At 35.5% G+C, this 18,782-nt stretch overlaps 4 protein-coding genes across 5 annotated transcripts; 2 read left to right on the forward strand and 2 right to left on the reverse strand.

Moving 5' to 3' along the window:
* The first annotated feature begins 474 nt into the window (after nt 1–474).
* LOC103838465 (coatomer subunit zeta-1) lies at nt 475–2,436 on the forward strand. The gene is made up of 6 exons (XM_009114905.3): nt 475–717; nt 1,353–1,512; nt 1,591–1,738; nt 1,819–1,896; nt 2,006–2,090; nt 2,210–2,436. The coding sequence occupies exons 1-6, from the start codon at nt 715–717 to the stop codon at nt 2,267–2,269; spliced, it is 534 nt and encodes a 177-aa protein (XP_009113153.1). The 5' UTR covers nt 475–714; the 3' UTR covers nt 2,270–2,436.
* Nucleotides 2,437–3,408: 972 nt separating this feature from the next.
* On the forward strand, nt 3,409–6,006 carry LOC103838466 (fe(2+) transport protein 3, chloroplastic). 2 transcript variants are annotated; one of them, XM_009114907.3, is made up of 4 exons: nt 3,409–3,799; nt 3,885–3,911; nt 4,214–4,905; nt 4,977–6,006. In XM_009114907.3, the coding sequence occupies exons 1-4, from the start codon at nt 3,424–3,426 to the stop codon at nt 5,430–5,432; spliced, it is 1,551 nt and encodes a 516-aa protein (XP_009113155.2). In that variant the 5' UTR covers nt 3,409–3,423; the 3' UTR covers nt 5,433–6,006. The 2 variants fall into 2 exon arrangements, with proteins under 2 accessions (XP_009113155.2, XP_009113154.2); XM_009114906.3 differs by having other exon boundaries at nt 3,523–3,799; nt 4,220–4,905.
* LOC103838467 (ferredoxin, leaf L-A) lies at nt 5,753–6,472 on the reverse strand. Its single transcript, XM_009114908.3, has one exon. The coding sequence runs from the start codon at nt 6,401–6,403 to the stop codon at nt 5,957–5,959; it is 447 nt and encodes a 148-aa protein (XP_009113156.1). The 5' UTR covers nt 6,404–6,472; the 3' UTR covers nt 5,753–5,956.
* A 321-nt stretch (nt 6,473–6,793) lies between these two features.
* On the reverse strand, nt 6,794–10,963 carry LOC103838544 (transmembrane 9 superfamily member 1). Its single transcript, XM_033278623.1, has 12 exons — nt 10,700–10,963; nt 9,826–10,018; nt 9,640–9,744; nt 9,333–9,350; nt 9,145–9,242; nt 8,907–9,059; nt 8,648–8,782; nt 8,339–8,505; nt 8,139–8,233; nt 7,664–8,037; nt 7,319–7,592; nt 6,794–7,232 (listed from the first exon to the last, which is right to left on the reverse strand). Exons 1-12 carry the CDS (start codon nt 10,793–10,795, stop codon nt 7,165–7,167), a joined length of 1,776 nt encoding a protein of 591 aa, XP_033134514.1. The 5' UTR covers nt 10,796–10,963; the 3' UTR covers nt 6,794–7,164.
* Nucleotides 10,964–18,782: the final 7,819 nt, after the last annotated feature.

Below are 18,782 nucleotides of genomic sequence, written 5' to 3' on the forward strand. Positions count from 1 at the left end.
CACAAAGAAGAGAAGAGAACACCAAGTCAAAGTCATGACTCTAAAATACATACGTAATAGTATCAAGTCATCACGTCAGAATAGATTCTCTCTCAGATTAATACTCTTCTGGTTTTGTTGACGACGAGGGAAACGAAGTCTAAGTCGGTGCTGAAGTTTCATTGCCTTCTTCTCATGTGACACATGAATATCACTAAAACGTCTTTACTTTGTAACCTTCTTCTTTAAATAGGATGTTTACCAATCTTCTAGTGGATTGTACTTTTCAATGCACTTCCAAAGAGTTTGAAATTTTGTGAGCCAGAGAGTGTTACACAAGAAAAATTGAGGTGTTAGAGTCCGTTATGAGATTGTGATGTGGCATCTATCCATTGATGGAAGAAGATTTGCTTTGCTGACAACTAACAAGATTTGGTGTTATCACAACAAATTGGAGTCGAATATATATAACGCTCTAGGGAAGGCCCAAGTATCAGTCTAATAACTGGTTCAGGATCCGGTTTAGAGAAAACCGGGAGAGTGTGACGTGTGGAAGTAGCACTCTGGATTCTTTGAGTCATCATAGCTCAAAGTGGACAAAAAACAATATTTTGTAACTTCAATATTTTGTAACGTATCAAAGAATTTCCTCTTCGATATTTTTACTTAGAGAGAGAGAGAGATCTTCTCTTTCAAGTTCTAGAGCTTTCTCCGCCGATTTCATCTCCTTTAGCCATGGTAATTAAAAACAAAATCTATTTTCAGTCTTTCTTGCCTTCATATTTCACGTTTCTCTGGATTCTCTGCTAATTTTGGATTGTGGTATGGCTTTTACGTTGTCTAGGAAAATCGATGGAAACAAAAGAAAAATTAAATGCATGCGATATGTTAGATTTTGTAATTGTTTATAATTAAAAAGAAATTAGCAGTAGTTTCAAGTAAGTGGTTAAAACCAAATAGATTTATGTAAAACTTGCATGTGAAATTCCAACTTCAAAGTTTGTTCATGATGATCTTGATAGCGTGGAAAATCAAGAATTTTAGCTTTAAAAGTCATTGGAGGAGGTGCTAGTGTGAGTTGGTTGAATGTTGTTAAACTGATCACAAAGAAGAATTTTTGTTTTCATTGATTTTATTTTGTAAGTTAGTTTGTATTTGTAGTAAGGTTGGAATAGCATGTGGTGAAGATGTTGTTTAGCAGTTTAACTTCCCTGGATCCATAGGAAAAAGGATAATTAGGCCTTCTCTTAATGTAAAAACTGAGACTTTGAAGTTATTCTCAAACGTTGTTCTATCATTGGATCATATATCCTTTTATGATATGCAATATCTCACAATCTTTAAGCTTTCTTGTGTTTTATTTGTTCACATAGGAGTTACCCCCAAAAGTGAAGAACATTCTGCTTCTTGATTCTGAAGGAAAGCGCATAGCCGCTAAGTACTACTCTGGCGACTGGCCAACAAATACGGCTAAAGAAGCATTCGAAAAAGCTGTCTTCTCAAAGACTCAAAAAACAAACGCTCGCACCGAAGGTAAGTATTTTTTTTTTCCTAGTGAATTATGTTTTGTAGTATAATCATTTGTCTTGATTGCTAGTTCTTGATACGCAGTTGAAGTGACGGCACTGGAGAACAACATCATTGTGTACAAATTTGTGCAAGATCTTCATTTCTTTGTTACGGGAGGTGAAGAAGAAAACGAGCTTGTCTTAGCCAGTGTGCTTCAGGGTCTCTTCGATGCAGTGAATCTCCTCCTCAGGTCTTGCCTTATCATAGCTTCAGTTCCCATATTACCTCAAGTTTTTAGACTTTCTTTTCTTTCTAAACATTAAATTACAGAGGCAATGTTGATAAGAGAGAGGCATTGGACAATCTTGATCTCATCTTTCTATGCTTTGACGAAATCATCGATGGCGGGTATGTAAATGTTCTCCTCCTTTCAACATTTCGTTAGATAAATAAATCGTTTCATAGGCTACTTACTTGTATACTCTGAAGTACTACTACTCTTATTATATCTGTTCAGTATTGTCCTGGAGACGGATGCAAATGTGATAGCAGAAAAGGCAGGAATCAATAGCATTGACCCTAACGCTCCTCTATCCGAGCAGGTATTTTCTTGTTCTAAATGTGATATTTTTTCTTGTTAGAAATGTAACATCTCAAGTAACAAATAACTAATGAACTTGTTACATATCTGTGTGTGTGTGTTGTTTTGGTTTGGGTTCAGACGATAAGTCAGGCACTGGCGACGGCAAGAGAGCATTTGACAAGGTCACTTATGAAATGATGTGCGTGTATTGCTTTCTAGCTAATGTTGGTTGGTTGGTTGTTATCTAAGTATGAACTGAATGAAGACTACGACTGAGTGTTAGTTTGTTTGTCTCTGTTGGTTGACTCTTACTCTTAGTCACAGTTAACGAGTTAGATAATAAAAATCAAAGTTTATATTTGTTTCTTTTTCATGTTTCACTATTTGAAAATAATCAGTTGTAAAAGTTACATGGAACTTATGAAGGTTCTTCATACATTACATTTCTTAAATAAGGCTTCTAATTCCAAATGAAAGAGTGAAAGGATGGCCCTCGTGTTCCTTGCCCCCATTAATTTATCAAAACTTTCTAAAGTGTTATATCACCTTTGTTCTGAGTAATTATCATTTTTTTCAATGATCCATTCGTGAAGCACCAGCGTCTCGGTATCTGGAGTAAAGCTGTTGATTGCACCTCTCTACCTTGAGTGCAGTGGCAAACCTACATTGCTCAAGAAGGTGGTAAGTGCCCCCACAAAATTTTCAAAGTTTATAAAATATGCTTACATTTTAATTATTTCTCTCTTAGTAAATAAAATTTCTAGCTATATTTTTTGAATTTATGTATAAGATTTGCCCCCACAAAAAAATAATTCTACATTCACCACTGCTTGAGTGACACGTTGTGGTATTGTTTCCTAAAGTGTTGATTATGTCTCAACCAATTGAAGAGTATTTGTTGATAAAGACCTTATTGTTTAGCCCTTGAGATAGCCCATGTTTAGACTGCTGATGGACATTAAAAAAAATGATTTATTAATTCCTCTTTTGTTTCACTGCGTGTACGCTGTTTATATATTTCTAACCCGCAGATATTTTTTACCGAAAAACATCCTAATATTAATTGCTATAAAATCCTTGATTTTTGGTGGACATTGTATTTTCCAAAAGAAAAACCTTTAATAGAGTGCTTTTGAACTTTCACCAATTACTCATTAATGACATTTTATTATTTTTTAATTGTGTACTTGATTTTTTTTAATCAAAAACTAGTTATAAAGAAACTTTTTTTCGTGTAAAGTTATAAAAAAACATGTTGCAACTGAATGTTTAACCAATTTTTTTCTTTAGTAAAGAAACCAGTTACATACAACGCTGAAGATGATCTATGCTAATGAGCTGAGAATCTTTAGATGGTGACAATTTGCAATAGTTTTACAAAATCCACTAATCGTTTATCTAATATTATTTATAAAAAAAGGAGAAGGTTACGGAAAAATGTCGACATACTTGGCGTGTGCCTACAACATTCTAGAGAATTTATTACCAAATGTCTCCCTTCTCTTAAAAAGTCGACTCTAAACCCGTTGCCCAAACTGCATCAGGATGTCGACATTACTTGTTCCTTTCTCCAACTTATATTTTATTTCTGTAACCAACCTATCGAGATTCTCGTACTTACCCTCCCACTCATTCATGTTGTTGGATGTTTCCGGGATATCCTCTTACGCAAATCTCTCCACTTTTTTTTTCATGATCCCAACGAGATCTTCTTCTTAGTCACCCAATGTTCGTCAATCTCTGATTTGATCCCATCCTTTGCAATTTGTGATATTGAATTGAAAAAGAACTGATTCTGGGTTTTACTTTTTAGGTTCTTTGGAACTTGTTCGTCTCTCAGGTATTTCATCGAACACCTTGTCAACAATCTCCAATGAAAGAATTATTCATACTTTTTTTTTCTTCTTAATTTAAAGTCTTTGCATCTAATTTGAAGTTTGATTTGTGAAGGTCTTCGCAATCTCACATTGAATTTAAGAATTTTACACGAACTTACCTGTTTAAAGATTCATACTTTTGTTCTGTTCTGTTTTATCTGCTTAAAAGATTCATACTTTTCTTCTGTTTGGTTTGGTTCTATTCTGTTATGTTTTATCTGTTTAAAGATTCTTACTTTTGTTCTGTTCTGTACTAAAAAAACAGCAACAGAGTCCATTTTGCAGTTAGTTCCGGACACAATGGCTGCTTCATCATCAACCATCCTCTGCAATGCCTCCGGGTCAGACCCTTGTCGTGACGACTCCGCAGCGTTTCTACTGAAGCTAGTAGCCATTGCATCCATCCTCTTATCCGGTGCAGCAGGTGTATCTGTACCACTCATTGGCAGGAACCGCCGGTTCCTTCAAACCGACGGCAGCCTCTTTGTAACCGCTAAAGCCTTTGCAGCAGGTGTGATCCTCGCCACTGGGTTTGTTCACATGTTAGCCGGAGGCACAGAGGCTTTGAAGAACCCGTGCTTGCCGGAGTTCCCTTGGTCTAAGTTTCCTTTCCCGGGGTTCTTTGCTATGGTTGCTGCTTTGATCACTCTGCTTGTGGATTTCATGGGGACTCAGTACTATGAGAGGAAGCAAGAGAGGGAAGATCAGTTGCAGGGTATTGTTGTTCCCTTGATTTGTGAAGGAGGATGTAACGATGAGAAAGTGTTTGGAGAAGAAGATAGTGGTGGGATTCACATTGTAGGGATTCATGCTCATGCTGCTCACCATAGACATAGTCACCCTCATGGTCATGGTTCGTGTGATGGACACAGTAAAATCGACATTGGTCATGGACATGGACACGTGCATGGGGGTTTGGAGCTTGGAAGTGGTGCAAGGCATGTTGTTGTTTCTCAGGTACAAACTCTTTCTTGATTCTTGTACAGCTTTAAAATGTCCAAAAATGAATCTTTATATGATTTGGTTAGGTTTTGGAGCTTGGGATCGTGTCACACTCCATTATCATCGGCATATCACTTGGAGTATCTCAGTCTCCATGCACAATCCGGCCACTCATCGCAGCACTATCCTTCCACCAATTCTTTGAAGGGTTTGCGCTCGGTGGATGCATCTCCCAAGCGCAGTTCAGGAACAAGTCAGCGACCATAATGGCATGCTTTTTCGCTCTCACGACACCGATAGGGATTGGGATTGGAACTGCAGTGGCGTCGTCTTTCAACTCTCACAGCGTTGGAGCGTTGGTCACGGAAGGTGTATTGGATTCGCTGTCGGCAGGGATACTTGTGTACATGGCTTTGGTGGATCTTATAGCTGCTGATTTCTTGAGTAAGAGGATGAGTTGTAACTTTAGGCTTCAGATTGTTTCTTATTTGATGTTGTTCCTTGGAGCTGGACTCATGTCTTCTCTTGCTATTTGGGCTTAGATTGTGAGATTCTTTCTTTTGTTATAGCTGCTACAAACAATGTGTATAGTTCTAGAATAATCAAATCTCGGATGAGTTATTCTTTCTTCTGTTGCCTGGATGTTTTTGTTCTACAATTTCCTTAAAAAATAGAGGAATTGGAATTAAGTATGCGAAAAAAATATATTAAAAAAGTATCTCCAATGTTCAAAGACAATGTTTTGAGATTATAAAACTAAAAAAATAAATAAAAGGGAGATAAGGTTAGATTTTCATCAAAGGTGCACCACTCATAGTCCTCAAAGAAACTGTACTTCCAGTGTTCAAAGATAACGTTTAGATTCTCATCAAAAGTTCTTCAGAAATTGCATTACCATAAGTTTTAAACAGTTATCCATTGATCTAACCAAAAGATGGTCCAAACCAAGAACAATTACAACAGACAACAATAGATTATATTAAAGTAAAAACAAACTCAACCCAAAATGTAAAGACATGAATGATTATGAAACCATCAAAAGCAGCATGTTAATGGAGCTTTTGTCTTAAACAATGTCATCTTCTCTGTGGGTCTCAATGGTAACATCAGAAGTAGGATAAGCCGCACAGGTGAGAACAAACCCTGCAGCAATCTGGTCATCATCGAGGAAACTCTGGTCAGACTGGTCAACAAAACCAGACACAACTTTACCTGCACAGCTCGAGCAAGAACCGGCACGGCAAGAGTAAGGCAAGTCGATCCCTGCTTCCTCCGCAGCGTCGAGGACGTAAACGTCGTCGTCGCACTCAACCTCTTGCTCTCCTTCGGGAGTGATGAACTTGACCTTGTATGTAGCCATGGCTGTGACGCGTCCACCACGAGCGGTTCCTGACTTGAGGCCGAAGAGGGTCTGAGTGTTGGCTAAGGGGAGGGAACGGAGGCTGATGGGAGATGTTTGACGGCGGAGGAAGGATGTTCCGACGATGACGCTTGAGATAGCTGTGGAGGCCATTTCTTTTCTTTAGAGGATTTGAGAAGGTTTCTTGGGTTCTCTGTGGGTTATGGCTTGTGGAAATGGCATGGAGAGATTAAAAGGTGAGACTGTGGTGGAATCCTATCTTCCACGTGGCGTTTATCTTGTGGGTTGGTGGCTTATCATCTTCATGTTCTGGTGAATTGTGATTTGTTTCCTTTTTGTGTGTGATTGTGTTTGACACACTTTACACTATCTTGTTGATGTGAGCTGTACGTGGTGTTACTTGGGACAACTCACACTAGATTAGACGGACCAAACTGAAATTCTTGGTACAGGTCCGGTTCTAAATTCTGAAGCGAACAGCAGATTTTAAGATATTCATTTATCCAAAAGTTTAAACCAAAAAAAAAAAAAAATTCAGTTCAATACACCAATTTGTTTTTTTTTTAACCGTAACAAACCAAAAATCTATTCGGTTCAGTCGGCATAAATTTTTTTTGGGGTGGGGGATTTTCCGCCTACCTCTTTACAGAGATGAACGCTTTACCAAAAAAAACGGGGAGAAAAAGCTCTCCGTAGCAAAAAAAAAAAAAGAGGATTTCAATAAGAATATAAATTGGATTCTCAAATCACTACACAATTTGTCTTCCTCCCTCCACTCATTCCACATTTTCCCTTGTTTTGTAATAATCTAAACCCGTAAGAAGCTTCTTTCTAACAGACTTAACTGCCACCAGCAACCGACATTCTTCTCTCCCGCGTTTGCTTTACGCTCTTGCTTCACTATCTCTCTCTTTCTAATCGCACTTGATGTTTCTGTAGATCCTCCTTACAAACAGATTCGATCCTAAGAACCCAACAGCTCCTGCACATTCAATTACCAACCAATCTTCAGACCAAACCAAATGCCAGTTTTGAAAGTGAGAACGAGAGAGTGAAAAGATAACTAACCGCAAAGGATTCCGAGGCCAAGACAGAACATCAAGGTGTATCCGAAGTAGAAACTAGTCTGGAAAAACCCAAACATCTTTGTCTTTACGTAGTAGTAATAGATCGAGTATAAGTAGACATAAACCGCAGTCGAAGCAGCCGAGAAGAACGACGTCCATTGCCAGTGATAGTTTTCGGCATTTAGCAAGAAGTATGTTCCCACGATCGTCACACAGACCGTCACCACAACAAGAATCAAAAAGACAAGCAGCATGAATCCGTACACGTAGTATACCTGCCAAGAAATGTACGGTGAGTTTTGCTCTTTCTAACTGAAGTTGTAACCTGTGTAAGAGATCTTCTTACCTTGTAGTTCCAGAAGGATGTGAAGACAAAGTACATTTCGATGAAGATGCTGCCGAAGGGTAAGAGACCTCCCATAAGAGAGACTACTGATGGAGTCAAGTACCACTTTTTCTCAGGGATTGGACGTGGGATTGTCTTCACACGGCATGGATTGTTAGGAGCACCGCTCCAGTTTCTACCGACGACTGTCCCAAGGAGGGCGAGAGGGAACGAAATGAAGCCCCAAATAACGAACACAACCACCATCGTTCCAAAGGGAATAGCGGCAAGAGAACCGTAGAATATAGCGATGGTGTTTAGGATGAATCCGATCCCAAAGCACAAGAATGGGAAGAGAGAAGCCGTGAGGATCATGCACTTGATCCAATGTTTACCTGAACAAAAGAAGTATTAAGAGAATTTGAGAATGAGTCGAAGGAAGGTGTGTTATTGGAGAGCTTGCTTGCTGTTTTCAACTAAGATGGAAACAACATACCCCCACTTCTTGAATACATTCCACCGCTCACATACCCAGAGATAAATGACGTCAGAGCGTAGCAAACTATGAAAGTTGTGACGATCGCTCCTCTCCTGAACAAGGTTAAACCAGAATGATTTTTAGACAAAAGCTAATCACTTACTCCGTGAGAAATAACAACATGAGAAGTTGATTGAAAGTAGGAGTGTAATACATACCCAACATAAAGTGTCCCAATGATTGCCATTAGTATGACAAGAAGAACAAGCAAAGCCAACTGTGCACCCGTACCAACAACAGCTGAGAGAAGAACCAGACCACGTGGTGGTCGGAACACATCTCCGTGCACGAGTTTCCATCCAGATTCCTCATTTACATCCCGTTCCTGTTATCAATGCATACCAGCTGTCAGAAGTTGCTCCACATTCTTGCACTAACGATGAAGACAAAATTGACAACATCGTAGTAACACTAAGAGAACTTCTGCAGATATTATTCTAGATAATAAGAGATTGAGGAAACATCACCAGGCTCTCAAGGTCGTCGTCTTCTCGAGCATATTTAGCATAATCATTTCTGAGAGTCCTCATTAATATCATTGAGACCAAACCAGTGAGGAAGATAACCATCATGAACGAGTTAAAGATGGAGAACCAATGGATCTGCATCATTAATGAATCCATTAACAGAGTATTAAGTGTAATAGGTATCCAATTATGAAGCGAATGAAATAATGTCTGATACCAAAAGGATGAAAACAGTAAAACATAACATGCTATGATTTACCTGGTGTTCGAAGAACGGATAGTCTAGATAAACATCAAAACGACGAGCAAATGTGATGTCGGTTGGGATCCAATTCACAGAATATGTCAAATCAACCGTCCTCCCTGCTTCTAACGGCATTGGGTTGTCTTGTGTGAGATTCACATGAATAATCTATGCAAATAACAAAAAAAAATCAGATCACAGAAAAATTCATATGAGATCATTAATACTGCTTAGTGGCAAAGAAACAACCCACCTGGTCTTTGTTGTATTTGACATTAATACTCTTATGAGTATAAAGAACATGCTTGCCGTTTTCACCATTTTTTCCAGGTGCCAGCTCGCCCACAAAGCCTATAACAAGAATGAGACGGTTAAAAGTTTATGTCAAGAACTAAAATTGAAATTTTGATTGTTCAAAGTGAATATAAGAAAATATCATACCCCACAGAGGCAGATCATCTGAACTTGCATCCACGTACGCCATAAACATATTTTTTTACAAAAAAACAAGACAAAAGATTAGCAAACTAAGGACGCTAAAAGTTTGACTTACACTGAGGTAAGAATAATGGATATATAGTGAAATTGTAGCATTAGCTCATTGCACACCAAGTTAAGTTCCTTTGATAAGCTAAGAAGACTTTCAATTTCAAATATAACAAACAGAAAATCTTCTACAATGAGCGAATCAATTTTTTCCTATGACATTTATTAATCAGTAGAATGTACAAGTAAATGTGATACATACCCATAAATAATTCAAACCAGTAGCTATTTTCGATGGCATCTTTGAAATGCTTGACCTTAGCTTCATCAAGTTCCAAATGACAGATCACGCTTCTGTCAACATTTTCTGGGAGTAAAAACAGACGAAGTCAATATAACTATTGTGCAATCAAGATAACAAAAAAAACTAGCATAAAAGCTAACGTACTCGTGAACTTTATGTCTATCTGGCTGTCGATGAGCTCATTTCCACCAAGAACCTCACCAAGACCGCCCCATTTGTGAATGCTGTTTTCATTTTTGCGGCAAAACGGGAGGCTATAGTAGTTATATGTTTCTTGAGGATTATTATATGGGCCGACTTTGTTCACCCACAGAGTAACCTGCTCATTAGCTTGATACTGGAAAAAAAAAAGCAGCAGACCAAATTTCATCACTTGCACATGGAAAGAACATAACGGATCAAAGAAGATTATTTAACAAGACATTATATTGTCTTGTTATTAGACAATAGACAACAAGATTCCCAATGTTAACTGCTTAATCAAAAATTCACATCAAACAGAAAAAAATATGGAAACTGCAGCTAAGAGTTGAACTAAATATTTATGGTAAGAGTAAAAAAAACCTCAAAGGGAAAGACGCAATGCAACCAACCACCTTTGCATATCCAGATCTCTAAATTTCAAACTATAACAAGATACCATAGCATCCAAAACTTAGATATGTGATCAGGAAATCACAGCTTAGATTAATATAGGAACATTTGACGCTTAGTTCTCTCTCTATTAGATCTAATTAACATCAAAAAAAAAGAAGCTAAACCTAACAAGGAACTGAAGAGCACACTCCACTCTCTGGTAATAAACAATCACACCAGAGAACAATGATCAATCACCAAAACAAAACCATTTCATATCAACCTAATCCATAATGCTACTGCTAAAACAACACAGTGTACAACCAGCTGGATCGAGCCTCCACAACAGATCCAAGCCAAAAAAACAAACATGCAGCAGCGAGATCGAGCTCGAATCGAGCTACAAGCTAAGAAAGAAAGACGGCAGAGATTCAAATCTAACCTTGTGATCTGACTCGGAGGCCGAAGCTGGAGAGAGAAGAAGGAAGACGCATGCGACGACAGATAACAGGGAAGGGACGGCGGAGAAGGACGCCATATCGGAACCCGGCGGAGGCTCAGATCTGAGGGCGCGGTGATGGAGAGAGAGAGAGAGAGAGAGAGATGTGTTACCAATTTTATTTTCGTTTTCGTTAAATTTAATCTTCGATTCGAAAAATTGGGATAGACAAAATTGCGTCGAGAGTATTTACAATAAAAGCCCAACTAGTTTGATGTTTACTAAACTATCGCAAACCTAAATATTTTTTAAATTAAGCTAATGTAAAATATGACACAAATCGGTAAAATAATAAAATAATAATATTTTTAAAATTTCCATGTAAATATATGGTTCCAGAAATATCATAAATAAATAAATACTATATATGAGTCTATTGTTGAATATATTTAAGATAGTCTACTAAAATATAAGTCTATTGTTGTCTGTTTCTTTTTAAAATTAAAATCCTTTTGGAGCTCATCTGAATTTTTTTATTACATCAAGAACTCTTAGAGTTGTCTTTTCGAACTGCATCCAAAATTTTTTAAGAGTTTTGGAAGCGATAATTGCTTCCTTATGTGTAACTATTTCCAAAAGTATCGCAACATCATTTTCTGGTTCATCATCAACATTAAGAACACTGGCCACAATTTCTTCTAAACATTGAACTTCTAAGCATGTATCATTTTCACCGGGATAATCGAGTTGGCTATTAACATCCATTCTATTGCGATAGCCAAGATTATTAATCACAAGCTCAAGTTCAGGAATGTCGTCTCCACTAGTGGACTCCTCTTCTAAAATTGTTGATGTGCCATCTTCTGAACGGATTTTGCAGTGTCGAAAGCAATTCGCTATTGTCTCTTGATGAACATTGACTGTCCAAGCTGCCACAGAAAAATTGATAGCATTCAAAACACTAATCTTAACTGGATCTGATTGTCCCAACTCACAGCCTTCTAAAATTTCACGGTAAAGTCTTATGCTGTAATGCATCTTAAAAGCTCTTATTATTCTAGCATCGCAAGGTTGAATTTTTGATGTCATATTGGGTGGCAAGAAGAACAACTCAACATTCTGCAGTCCTTCAATATTTTTTGGATGTGCTGGACAGTTATCAACCACAAACAAAACTCTTCTACCATACATTTTTTTTATCAAACCAGCGGATATACTCTTCAAAAATAACACTTGTCATCCAAGCACTTTAGTTGGCACGATAGTGACAATTCATGTTGTTCATGTTGATATTCTTGAAACAACGTGGTTTTGCATATTTTCCAATAATCATAGATGATTTTTTTCAAAACCATCCGCATTACAGCAAATAATAATTGTTAGTCTTTCTTTGCCTTGCTTTTTTCCTTCAAGTTGTTTTTATAGCAAGAGAATAATCAGCTTGTAACCTGTAAAACAAACCAGTTTCGTCCATATTAAAAACATCCCTTTTAGAAAATTTATCTATTTTTTTCCCTAATAGCCTCCAATTTCTTCTCCATGTCTTCTATATTAACTCAACCACTTTCTCCAAAACGAAGAAACGATTTGATACCATGCCGTACTTAAACTTTTCAAGCCAACCCAAAGAAAGATGATGCTCAGATTCTGGTTGAGTGCATACAAGTTTCATTGTCTCTCTTGCGTTTTCTAAAATTAGCTCGCCGGTCATATTCACAAGATCTTGATATTGAAGAAACCACTCAAAAACATTTTTTTTCCATATCCGGATATTTTGCTTGTTTGTGCCGCTTGATATCTCTTCCCCCTTCCAAGCTGGCTGAAAGATACTCAGATGATCGCTTGAGTGTGTTTGAAATTATACCTTCAATAATTTTTAGATGAACTTCTCTTCAAGCCACAATTGCATATCGATCTTTTTGAGTACATGAAGTATGATCTCTCTTATACTCGCATAATTCTTTGCGAATTTTATCTGTCATTGTTGATTTTGGAATATTTTTAAGATGAGAAGACATTGTTGAAATCTTAGCAAAGAAGAATAAAAGTGGATTTTGTTTGATGTTTGTCAATTTACGTGACATGTAGAATGATGTATATAATAATTCTCTTAAAAACAAAAAGGAAATTTAAATGAGAAAATATGAACATTATGTAAAACATGAAAATATGTAAATGTAAGAAAATGACAATTTTAAATAAAAGGAAAACATAGAAGAATATACATTTACAAAAAAAACTTGGGGTTTTTGCAAATATGATTCAAAACTTGAAGTCAAACACAAAACTAATCCATGTTTTTTTTGGAATTTTGACTTGCTATTTTCATCCTCAAAATTCAGATTATTCACAAAATGCCATCATTTTTTTATATATTTTTTTTAAATGCATATTTTACTCCATCACTCTCATCTTTCTCAAGTATTCACAACATTGACATTGCCATCAATATACACCAACCACCATGAACAACCAATTTGAAGCTCTTAATGCACCTAAAAATCGATTTACACTCTTTCTTTCTCAATTCTTATGAACTAAAAACAACATCTCTTTACTTTTTCTCCATATTTATCCAAAAAAACCCAAGATTTTGATTCTAAAAATTTTATGGTTCATAGAGCCATTGAAGCTTACGATTCTGGTGGGTCACTTTTGTTTGAGATTATGGGTGCTTGGAGAATACTTTTGTGTACTAAACAAGTTATCTCACTGGTTGAAACTATGAAATTATTTTTTTTCTAGATATGTTCGTCCATACGACTTACATGGAAGTCTTCTAGTCAATGCATATGCTAGTTTTATGACTTTTAAATGTGTTTTTCTAGACGACTTACATGGAAGTCGTCCATCTTTGTTTGTTAAAAAAAATCAAGAGGACTTCCATATAAGTCGTCTAGGGAAAACGGGTTAGTTTTGCATTTGACTGGATTGTGTCAGAAATTTGACTTTTCTCGGACGGCTTACATGTAAGTCGTCCAGTAGAAAATTAAAAAAAAATATATATTTTGTTATACCTAGACGACTTCCATGTAAGTCGTCTCAGGTTACTTTTGCAATTGAAAAATAAAAAAAAAAAAATATTTTTGTCTAAACGACTTACACGGAAGTCGTCCATCAGACGACTTACACAAAAGTCGTCCATGATTTTATTCCGAGATTCTGGTCAAACCTTGATTATCTTGGACGACTTCCATGTAAGTCGTCGGACGGACGACTTTTGTATAAGTCGTCTAGAAAAAAAATTGTTTTATTTTTCAATTGCAAAACTAACCTGAGACGACTTACATGGAAGTCATCTAGGTATAACAAAAAATATTGATTTTTTTAGTTTTCTACTGGACGACTTATGTGTAAGTCGTCCAAGAAAAGTCAAATTTCTGACACAATCCGGTCAAATGCAAAACTAACTCGTTTTCCCTCGAATTTTTTTTTAACAAACAAAGATGGACGACTTCCATGTAAGTCGTCTAGGTTAAAAATCAATTGCAAAACTAACCTAAATGGATGATTTCCTAGAAGTCTACCAGATGACCTCCGTGGAAGTCGTCAATGTTAATAAACTTTTATTTTCTCTAAAACTATAAAGACTTTTTAATTTTTTTTTGTTAATTCATGTATATTAGTCAATATTGAGGCTACTGAATAAAATTTATAACTTAATTGGTGATACTTATGAGGCTACCAACATTCATGCTTAGTAAAGTTTCTAGCTGGAAGTCTTCTACGTTAGTTTTTTGTAAATTTGTTAAGTAACTTTAAGATATGTTTATTTAATTTTCAAAAGTGTTAAGTAACTTTAAGAATATCAAGTAGCATGATTTAATGTATCTTCTCAGATCATAAGATATGCTTTTTACTTATCTATATAATGAAAGTGTTCTAGTTTTGAACTTATGTAATGTTTTATCTTTTATGAATTTGACTAAGTTTTCTTGAGAATTCTTCTTCCTTAATTGTAATAAATTTGATTATTTTTTGTGTTATTGTGTTTTACTATTGAAGTTGTATCAACAACTTCAATTATGTCAAGTAATTTTGGCCATATAATATTGTGGAAAATGAACATATTTACCAATCTTTTTCATTAATATCTCTTCAAATTTACAAAAAAGTCACAACTAAAGGAGTACACATGCAAATCACAAAACATACCACAAACAAAACTATTATAGATGATTTGGAAGAAGACCCCGTCAGAAGACTTCCTGGAAGTCGTTTGGAAGACTTCTTTGAAGTTGTCTAGAAGACTTCCTGGAAGTCTTCTAGCGCATTATATTTTAAAAGACTTCCGAGAAGACTTCACATATGTCCTCCAAAGTCTGATCCAGATCTGAAAAACATGTATATCAAACCAAGATCTGAAAAACATGTATATCATATCAAAAAACATTCAAATGGCTTAAAAACAGAGAAAATGAGTGGAAAAGTAGATAGATATACTTTTATAGAACACACAAAGTACATATCCAAGTGGAAGATGAGAACCATCTGATTAAAAACCTGCAACAAAAAGATAGATTAGTGAGAAAGACATGAGACAAAAATGAAAAATTTATATAAAGTTTTATGTTTTCAAGTCAAAGAGATTATAGTGGGTTTGGAGAGTTTTAGTTTGGGAAACAAGGATGAACTTTATGCAATAGGAGGTTACCCAATGAAGAAAAATCAAACGTAAAAACTTACCAAAACACCCAGATCTATTATGAAAGGGAGATATGAGAGAAGACTTCTTGGAAGTCATCTGGAAATCTTCTAGTCCATAAATCTTCCAGATCTGAAAAAACCTGCATATCCAAATCCATATCCGAAAAACCTGCATCTCCAAAAACGTTCAAATGGCTTAAAAACAGAGAAAATAAGTGAAAGATTAGATAGATCTACCTTTATAGAACACACAAAAATACATATCTAAAATTACTAAATCTACATTTAAATGAGTGGAAGATGAGAACCATGTGATGAAAACCCTACAAAACAAGATAAACTAGTAAGATAGATATGACACAAAAACAATAAATTGATATAAAGTTTGGTGTTTATAAGTTCAAAGAGATTAGAGAGAGGTTGAAGAGTTTTAGAATGGGGAACATACCATTTTTGGTGTAGCCATTTGAGAGGAAGAGAGATAATTTTTCTTTATATATGGAGACAAAAATTTCAATAAGGTTAAATATTTTCGATCGGAAGATTTACTAGACGACTTACTTGTAAGTCGCCCAGAAGACTTCAATATTTTTAGCGGGAAATTAAAATATTTTTAGCGGGAAACTAAAATATTTTTAGCGGAAGTTAGAAGACATTCAGAGAAGTCTTCTAATCGCCAGACGACTTACATGTTAGTCGTCTAGATCTTACACATAACCCCCAAACTAAATTAACTAACTAAACACTTCATAAAATCAAATTAAACTTAAAAAGTATTTACTATACACATAAATAATCACATGTAAGTAAAAATTTATTTTTTTCACAAAAACATTTAAGATTTCCAAAATCTAACCCTAAGAATACATACAATACTACAACATATGTTGTCAAACCCTAGATCAAATCATGATTCACTACTTTCACTCATCTATGTTGAAAACAATTCAATTTTATTATATCTTAATTTATATCACTTAAAATTGCTTATAATTACATGATTTTAATTTTTCGCTTATCAAAATATTTTTTACAAAATTTATAAATTATTTTTAAGATCATCTATACCAGACAACTTCCATGGACTTCGTCCAGAAGACTTAACAAAATCTCAGAAGACTCAGAAGACTTAGCAGAGCTATATTCGTAAAAATGAGTTTTGTTTTTATGTTTGGTCACAAGTGGATGGTTGTAATTTCACAAGGCTTTTGGTTTACTTTTGCATTTGATTCAAGTTTGGGTATACTTTTGCAATCAAAATCAAGTTTTGAGTAATATTTGGTAAATCCCCCCCCCCCACCCCCCCCCCCCCCCCCCCCCAAAAGACTTCTTATTTAAATAAAAGGAATGTATGGAAATTTGTTAAAATTCATTACCTATCTATAAATTAATATCTCTATAATTTATAGAGGTTTTACTGTACCCCGAATCTTTTAGTATCTACCAAAATACACTGATCCTTTTTATTTAGAGCCTGACTGGTTCAAACGCAGCGGTTGCAGTTGCAGGAGTTTGTGGATGCGGGCGGTTGCAGTTTCTAGCGGTTTTAAGAGATTTGTACGACTGGTACTCTGGTTAAAATTTGGTGCGTTTGCGGATGACTTATGACTGGTTAACTATCAAATGCGGTAACAGTCAAATAATAAATTAACAATATTTACATTTGATATAATTATAAAAAAAAATCAAAAATAAAATTATAATAAATATAAAATTTATATTTAGAAAGTTATAATTTTAATTTTTGAAAATTTATTAGAATTGTTTTTATTATAAAATTTTATAATATTAATTAAAATATATCTAATATTTTCATAATTTCAATTTTAAATTTTTTTAAATTTTTTTTTACTTTTGTATATATATTGTTTAAAAAAAAGGAAATTTTTTTTACCCTCCCGCAACCGCAAACGCTAGCTGTAGTCAGCTTTTGAATTTATGAGATTCGGAGCGGTTTGAAGCGGTTTAGAGCGATTTGAGTGATTGTTGCAAACCGCCAACAACCGCTACCAACAGCAAAAGCTGCGTTTGCTGTTGGTAGCGGGAAAAACCAGTCGCCCTCTTAATAGCTTTTAAAGATCTAACTATCAATCAACTAAAACATGTCAATGATTTGAAGGAAAAGGATAATACCTATATATAGACTATTATTTTTGCAAAGTAATTTTTCGCAACGGAACTCTCACTTTAAAAGTTAGACGGGAACAATTATTTTTGCCTTGTCGGAGGTTGTTTGGCGTATGCGCTGCTTGCGGTTCTTGATGTCCGATCCTCTATGTTCTTCGATTAGTATGGTTCAGGAGGCTCCCGCAAGGTTCATTCTCTCTTCCTCTAATCATCGGGTCTAAAGTTTCATGATCAGTCAAGTTACAAGTTTGAAGATATAATCAATAGCTAGATACTCCTGTGATGTCAAGAGAAGTCCGGCATCCGAAGCAACAAGGTAAACTCCACGTTCATGTGGTAAACATCAACAGCTGAGAACATGGAATGATTTTCTAAAGATTCTGGAGTAGTCTAGCGGATTGCGACGGTGAAGTGGGTGAGCAAAGTTAGACTTGTAATGTTTGAATTAGGAAACTTTTGGTTGAATCAAACTTGTAACTGAAACTGAATTCCGGTTTAACTGGTTGATTCTTTAAAAAAAAAAATTGACAGATTAACAAATATAGCCATGTGCTATTGGGATTCTAACTTAGTTTAACAAAACCATGCTTGATTTTAGAACTCAGGACCCTCCTCCTCAGTCCTTATGATGGGACATATTGTGTTTAGTATGCGTGTGTGACCCTTTTGACATTTCAATTTAAAACGATCTATATAACAAAATGAATATCATGATTTTGATTACTGAATCATGTTAAACCATGACTTTGTGAACAATATTATTACATAATATCTTGATATTATTAATATAAAATAATTATCTTATAAATATTTAAAACTTCAACAAGTAGGGTAAGGTACACCACAACCCGTGAAGACACTGTGAGCATTCTTAAAAAACCCACCATATACTGGATTTTGTATGTAACCACATAGACACGACTGTTGTGCTTTCAGTGTTACACAACATTCTGGATAAGGGTGAACTCCGATTATTGATGATTCGAGACATGGGATAAGTTCTGTTACGACACATGCCACTTTTATCTCTTCTTCCACGGCTGCACTGGTCAGATCCAAAGACGAAACTAGGACTATCACAAGTGCGATGCATATTGCTCCTGTGAACTTCATGTTTTATAACCTTAGTGACTTCTTTTAAACTAGTTCTAATTATTTTTTCTTTTTGAAAATTGTTTGAGATGTTGATTTTAAGGTCTTGATGGTGAAGCTATTATATAGATGAGACTCGAATAAAGTTTGAAATGGTAGGCTGGCGTTATAGGTTGTGTATTTTGTCTTTTTGTTAATTAAATCTTGAAGCATTTATTTG

This window comes from Brassica rapa, chromosome A09, assembly GCF_000309985.2.
Source record: "Brassica rapa cultivar Chiifu-401-42 chromosome A09, CAAS_Brap_v3.01, whole genome shotgun sequence".
Lineage (NCBI taxonomy): Eukaryota > Viridiplantae > Streptophyta > Magnoliopsida > Brassicales > Brassicaceae > Brassica > Brassica rapa.

Coding starts and splice junctions, on each gene's coding strand:
- LOC103838466 (XM_009114907.3), top strand. CDS start 3,424: ATGGTGACAATTTGCAATAGTTTTACAAAATCCACTAATCGTTTATCT. Junction 3,800..3,884: donor CTTCTTCTTAGTCACCCAAT/GTTCGTCAATCT, acceptor TTTACTTTTTAG/GTTCTTTGGAACTTGTTCGT. Junction 4,906..4,976: donor GGCATGTTGTTGTTTCTCAG/GTACAAACTCTT, acceptor TGATTTGGTTAG/GTTTTGGAGCTTGGGATCGT.
- LOC103838544 (XM_033278623.1), bottom strand. CDS start 10,795: ATGGCGTCCTTCTCCGCCGTCCCTTCCCTGTTATCTGTCGTCGCATGC. Junction 8,783..8,906: donor ATCCGTTCTTCGAACACCAG/GTAAATCATAGC, acceptor TTAATGATGCAG/ATCCATTGGTTCTCCATCTT. Junction 8,038..8,138: donor AATGTATTCAAGAAGTGGGG/GTATGTTGTTTC, acceptor TCTTTTGTTCAG/GTAAACATTGGATCAAGTGC.
- LOC103838467 (XM_009114908.3), bottom strand. CDS start 6,403: ATGGCCTCCACAGCTATCTCAAGCGTCATCGTCGGAACATCCTTCCTC.
- LOC103838465 (XM_009114905.3), top strand. Junction 1,739..1,818: donor GCAGTGAATCTCCTCCTCAG/GTCTTGCCTTAT, acceptor ATTAAATTACAG/AGGCAATGTTGATAAGAGAG. Junction 2,091..2,209: donor ACGCTCCTCTATCCGAGCAG/GTATTTTCTTGT, acceptor GTTTGGGTTCAG/ACGATAAGTCAGGCACTGGC.